Genomic DNA, 6,226 nt, shown 5'->3' with positions numbered 1-6,226 from the left:
CCCCCGCCCCGAATGGAACGGAACAGTCTGGCCCTCTCCCTCCAGGGGCAACAGAGCCGCCCCGACCCCTCTCCCATGGGACGGGACGGTCTTGTCTGGGTCCCAGGCCGCTGATTGGCGGAACGGGATTACGTGACGTAAGAAAGACGAAGCACTTTCCGTACAGGAAAATGGCCGCGCCCACCTGTAACGTAGGGGCCGTACAAGAAGACGGCGGCGGTGACGGGAGCGCCTCTTGTCCTGTTCGCTCATTGGCTCGGCGTATGCGACGCCCTTGTCGCGGATTTAGACTCAGAGGCAGCCCCTTGCTCTGATTGGGCCGCAGCTCCGTAACCTGTCGCCGTACGCGATCATGGCGGCGCCCGCTGGTGACAAAGGGCCACTTCCGGTCCTGCGCAGTCCGGGGAGGAGGGGAAATCGGTTTTTCCGGTGCTGGGCTTCGGAGGAGGAACCAGGAGGCGGGTGAGCGCGCGAGGGCTGGGGGGCGGGGCAGGGCCTGGGGTGTCTTGGGGGGGGGGCCCTTGGGGTAGGGGAGGATCTGTGGGGCGGGGACAGGGCCTGGGGGGCGGAGGATCTGCGGGGCGGGGGGGCGGGATGTGGGGGTGTGGAGGATGTGAGGGTAAGGAGGATCTGTGGGGTGCGGGGGGTGGGGAGGATCTGTGGGGCTCCGGGCGGAGGGGGGACAGGGCCTGAGGATATGGGGTGGGTAAGGGATGTGTATAGCTATAGGGTGGGGTAAGGTCTGGGTCTGGGGTGGAGTGATATGGGATGGGTAGCAGGGTGGGGGGGATATAGGGTGGCTCCCAGGGACCGCGTGAGGTTTGGATATGGGATGGCTACAGAATGGGGCCTGTGTACCAGGGTGGAGTGAGGGGCAAGTACAGGATGGGGATGGGGCAGATGCTGGATTCCAGGGTCCATGAGGGTCCATAGAGGGAAAGCACTAGGTATGTGGTAGGGGGATATAGGGCAGGCTCTGGTTACTGGCTGGGGCATATAGAGAAGTAGGATTGGCATTGGGGGTGGGTACTGGGCCTGGCATGGAGATAGGGCTATAGAGTGGATCCTGGGGGTGGCTCCAGCACTCACCATTCTATCTCCCCATGCAGGCACTGCCCCCTGGGACTGAGAGACCCCCTGCACTGTGGGGGTTACTCCCCGTGGCTCCCCCCCACGCCCCGGGATGTGCCGTGCCCTCAGGCCCCCCCTACAGCTCTGATCCCCGACCCAGGCAGTGACCTACCCCCATGGCCGCCACAGTGGAGAGCAACATCATTGTCTTGGACGATGAGGAGGAGGGGCTGCCACCACCTATGCCCAGGGAGCCCCCAGGGCCCGTCTCTGCCTCCCCACAGCCCAATGGGACCCCCACCAAGAAACCAGGTTCCCTGGCCCAGCATGGTGGCAGCTTCAAGGCTGAGAACGAACAGCTCTTTGGAGAGGTAAGTGCCCCTGGCAGAGTCCCCATTGCCCATGTATGGCCTTCCCTGGCCATGTACCCCTGTTCTCTCCCACCCCCACATATACCCCTCCCACACCCACGGACTTCTGAGTCCCTTCCCCATATCCCCCACCCTGCATCCTGTTCCCTGAGCCAGCCAGTCCCTGCTCTGGGGCTGGGGCTGGATCTGAGCTGGCACACCCTGGAGGGGAAAGGCCCCGTGTCCCATTCCCCACCCTGTAAGCCAGCTCTGGGACCAGATTGGAGCCAGTGCCCCCTAGAGGGGAAAGGCCCTGTGTGCTGCTCCCTGCACCTCTGAGCCAGCCAGTCTCTGCTCTGGGGCTGGATCAGCGCTGGTACCCCCCACGTCTCATTCCTCAGCCAGCTGGCCTGTGAGGCTTGGGGCTTGCTCTGCCCTGGCTAAATCTGCTGGGCTGATCCTGCCCTGTGGGTCTGAGCCCAGCCCACTTCCCCCATTGTGAAAGGGGCTTGGGAGGGAGGCCTGTGTGGCGCGAAGCATGAACAGCCCACGGCTTGTGGGCCCTGGGAGGGGTGGGAGTGAGCGGATCTCCAGGGCTGACCCAGCTGAGGGGAAGAGACTCTGGTTTTGGTTCTTTATCAAACCATAGGGACTGAAGATGAAAATGCCCGGGGAGGCGTTCCTGTGAACAGGGGCCCTGTCCCCCCCCCAAGCCCTCTCCCCTGAGCCTGGTCCACTCACCAAAACGCCCTGTGACTCCATCAGTGCCTTGCTGCTCTGAGCTCTGCGCCCCTCGGTCCCCTGACCTTGCTGGCCATGTGACCACCTCTGTGTCCTGTGAGCATGTGTGCCTCTCTCCCCCCCAGCACTAGCTCTGTGTCCACCTGGTCTGGACACCCATTCTCCCTTCCGCCGAGTCCTGGAGTGCTGGCACCCATCTGACCCTGCCCCCCACGTCTCTCTTTTCAGTTCCTGGAGTGCTGTAGCCGGCTGACGGAGGAGCACCCCGAGGTGATCCCGTTCCTGGCCAGCCGGCACCAGAAGGCCAGCACCGAGTTCCTGGCCTCAGCCGAGTTTCGCAACGTGCTGGGGCGCTGCCTGACGCGTGTGCAGAGTAAGCGCAGCAAAGTCTATGTCTACATCAACGAGCTGTGCACTGTGCTCAAGGCCCACACGCAGCGCCGCAAGCTGGCGCTCAGCTCAGCCCCAGCCCCCGCCACCCCCCACCAGCCAGAGCCAGTGGCGCCCCAGGAGGAGGGGGAGGGGACGTCGGGACAGCGTGGCACCGGCTCCAAGCGGCAAATCCGCTACCTGGAGAACCTGCTGCGTGTCTACATGGGGGAGATCCGGCGGCTGCAGGAGCGGGAGCTGGACCTGGCTGAGCTGGACAGCGAGGACTCCACCTACCTGCAGGAGAGCCGGCTCAAGCGCAAGATGATGCACATCTTTGAGCGGCTGTGCCAGCTCAAGCAGTGCAGCAGCCTGACGGGCCGGGTGATCGAGCAGCGCATCCCCTACCGGGGCACCCGCTACCCGGAGGTCAACCGGCGCATCGAGCGCTTCATCAACCGGCCCGACGTCTTCCCCGACTACACGGACATCCTCAAGGTGATCCAGAAGGCCAGCGCCCGCCACAGCCTGGGTCTGGCCAAGCGCCAGATGCAGAGCATGGCACTGGATGCCTTTCGCGAGGTGGGCAACCGCCTGCAGGAGCGGCGCCACCTCGACCTGGTCTACAACTTCGGTAGCCACCTCACCGACCAGTACCGGCCTGGTGAGAGCACTGGGGGATGGGGGGGCCGTAGCGACCAGTACCGGGCTGGTAAGAGCGGGGGTGGGGGCGTAATGACCAGTACTGGGCTGGTGAGAACGCGGTGGGGAGGGGGAAGAGATGTGTACTGACCAGTACCGGTCTGGTGACAGTGTGTGCGGGGGGACGTACCGGCCCGGTGAGGGGGGGAACGGGGGGACATACTGACTGTTGTCAGCCTGGTGAGAGCATTCAGGGGGGTGCGGGGGGCAGCATTGGTTGGGGAAGACCAGATGAGGCCCTGCCCAGTCATCATAGAGAGAAGGGCAGGTGGGGTTATTTCGGGTTGGGGGTGGGAGGGGGAGTGTTTCCACTCGGGGCCCCTCTGACACCCCCCCTATGTGCAGACACTGACCCCGCCCGGAGGGACTCTGCACTGGCCCGGCGGCTGCGGGAGAATCGCGAGGTGGCGCTGACGCGGCTGGACAGCATTGTCTCGCGCTATGCCCAGCTGCAGGACGAGAGCGAGGAGGAGGAGCGTGTCCGCAAGAGAGCTGCCCAAGCCCGTGGCAGCGCTGCCCCCCGGCAGGAGGGGCTACTGCCCCCACCCTGTCCCATGGCACCAGACCCAGGGGAGGGGCAGTGCCACACACAGGTGAGGTGGGGTGCATATGGCAGTGTGCACCCTGTGGGGGGACAGAGCTCCCAAGCTGTGCCATGCACTTTGCCCAGCCCCCTGCATGGGGAAGGGAGTACTTCGGCTCCTCTGTGTGGGTGGGGCGGGGGTGGGGTGGGGGGGAACGGGGACGACGAAGGGAGTTTGTAGACAGCCCTGTGGGGATGCGGCTGGCATAACACCCGATTCTCCACCCTCCCCAGGGCAGCCCCAGCGCAAGCACCGCAAGCCAAGGGGCACCTGCGGTCAGTGAGGAGGACGAGGACGACTCGGAGGAGGAAGAGCCCTCATCAGACACAGACATTGAGGAGGAGCTGCAGCAGAGCCAAGAAGTGGGGGAGGAGGAAGAAGAGGATGCAGCCATGCAAGGTACATACCGCACAGAGCCAGGACTCCTGGATTCTGTCCCAGCTCTGGGAGGGGAGTGGGGTCCAGTGGGTAGAGCAGGGGGGGCTGGGAGCCAGAACTCCTAGGTTCTGTCCCCTGCTCTGGGAGGGGAGTGGGGTCTAGTGGAATGTAATGGTTGGAGCAGAGGGGCTAGGAGCCAGGACTCTTGGGTTCTATTCTGTGGTGACTCTCCCAGATGCAGAAGCAGCAGGTGAGGACACAGCAGGGGACCAGGAGGACCAGTGCATGGAGTTGGGCCTGGAGCCACTGCCATGCTCTTCAGGCGGGGAGGATCTGGAGGACGAGGATGAAGAGGAGGATGAAGAGGAAGATGAAGAGGAGGAGCCCCTGCCCCTTGCAGAGGGCGAGGGGCCTCCATCACCCAAGGAGGGGCCACCATTCAGCCCGGTGCAGGAGCTGTTTGTGCTGGAGATTGAGGCGCTACCCCTGGAACTCAGCGAGACACCACCCCCCTCCCCCCAAATCCCAGGGGGCTCCGAGGCCACCCCCAAGGCCACCCCCTCGTCCCCAGAGCCCTCTGAGGCCACCCCACTGGGCCCCGCCTCCCCCGAGACGGTCTCTTCCCGGACTGAGCAGGAGGTCTCCCCAAAGGAGCCTGCTAGTTTTGCGGTGAAGCAGGAGGGAGGCGGCATGGGGGACTCCGGGCTCCGGACTCAGCCCCCTGCCAAGAGAAGGCAGCTGTCTGCCCCCAGGAGCCCCCTTGCCCGGCCCTTGGAGAACGGGGGCAGCATCATCAGCTCCACCAGCTTCAACGGCAGCACTGGGCCCCCGGCCTGCAAGAGGGGACGCCAGGAGCTGCCCTGTGGCAACAGGTGGGGGCAAGGGGAGACATGCCTGGCCAGGCAGTGTGTGAGGTGGGGGGAGCTCTGTGTGTCAGGTGAGGAGACAACAGGGGAGAAGGAAGTGGGCCCTGCACATCAAGGAGGGGATGCTGGGCTGGAGCTGACGCTGTGGTTCCCTCTCTTGTCCTGCTCCTGACTGGGAACCACAGCAATGGGTGAGGGTCTTTGCATGGGGGGCCTTGGTGGGACAGTCACTGTCAGGGTGTGGTGGCCACTCCAGCCCATCCGTGTCCAGCCATCCCCAGTGGGTGAAGGGGGCTGGGAGCTGAGCCTGTTCCAAGGGGCCCATGGGTTCAGGAACCATCTTCCCTCTTGGCCTGCCATGGGGAGGGTGGGCCCTGGTATGGGGGTGCATTGTGGGAGAAGGGGAACCCTGCCCCTGGTGTGATGGGCTGACTCCAGGTGCCACCCCATGCCGTCCCCTCCCCCATGACCCCCATCTCTCCCGCCCTTGCCAGCAGCTGCCTCGAGGTTCAGAGCATCGGCTCAGAGGATGAGGACTTAGAGCTGCCGCTAGATGGCCTGCTGCCCCGCAGCCCTTTGCCTGACTCCACCCGTGCCGACTCGCCCTTCCATAGCTTGGTCAGCAGCTCCCAGGGCAGCCCGCAGCTGTGCCAGCGCCTCCTGCCCAAGATCTGCAAGGTGAGGGGCTGGCCGAGGTGGGGGGTGAGTGGGGATGCTAGTTTGGATGAGAGGTGGCCTGACCATGTGTCCCTGCCCTGCTCTCTCCCCAGACCAGCGTGGCGACTCAGTGTGACCCGGAGGAGATCATCATTCTGTCGGACTCGGATTAGACCCTCTGTCTGCCCAGGGGGGCTGGAGACTCTGGGGAGCAGGGAGGGCAACAGGGTTTGTTTGTGGCTGATTCTGGGGTGGGGTTAAGGGGGTGGAGCAGAGCCCCCCCATCTCTTGGGCTGCCCCTCCCTCTTTGTACAAAAGAAACGTTTAAAAAACAAAAAAAACCCGAAAAATAAAATCTTTTTTCTTACTCAGCAGCTGCTGGCTCTGGGCTGTGACTGAGCTGGGGGGCGGTAAAGGGACATGGGGGGGCAGGTGGCTCTGTGGGGGGAGGGGGCTGGCCTGTCCCTGGGCGGGGCACAGCTGGCTTTGGCGGGGCGGGGACTAGAGG

General features: G+C 64.4%; 1 protein-coding gene across 5 annotated transcripts; it reads left to right on the top strand.

The window, feature by feature from the left end:
- The first annotated feature begins 324 nt into the window (after positions 1-324).
- Positions 325-6,092, top strand: DAXX (death domain associated protein). Of its 5 annotated transcripts, none has more exons than XM_037913896.2 (8): positions 325-462; positions 1,110-1,442; positions 2,391-3,195; positions 3,579-3,826; positions 4,051-4,216; positions 4,431-5,067; positions 5,559-5,739; positions 5,832-6,092. In XM_037913896.2, exons 2-8 carry the CDS (start codon positions 1,248-1,250, stop codon positions 5,889-5,891), a joined length of 2,292 nt encoding a protein of 763 aa, XP_037769824.1. In that variant the 5' UTR covers positions 325-462; positions 1,110-1,247; the 3' UTR covers positions 5,892-6,092. The 5 variants fall into 5 exon arrangements, with proteins under 5 accessions (XP_037769824.1, XP_037769823.1, XP_043383702.1 ...); XM_037913895.2 differs by having other exon boundaries at positions 5,556-5,739; XM_043527767.1 differs by having other exon boundaries at positions 327-458; positions 5,556-5,739.
- Positions 6,093-6,226: the final 134 nt, after the last annotated feature.

Source organism: Chelonia mydas, chromosome 14, assembly GCF_015237465.2.
Source record: "Chelonia mydas isolate rCheMyd1 chromosome 14, rCheMyd1.pri.v2, whole genome shotgun sequence".
Lineage (NCBI taxonomy): Eukaryota > Metazoa > Chordata > Testudines > Cheloniidae > Chelonia > Chelonia mydas.
Note: the sequence above shows the minus strand (reverse complement) of the source record. Positions and strands in the feature narration are given on the sequence as shown.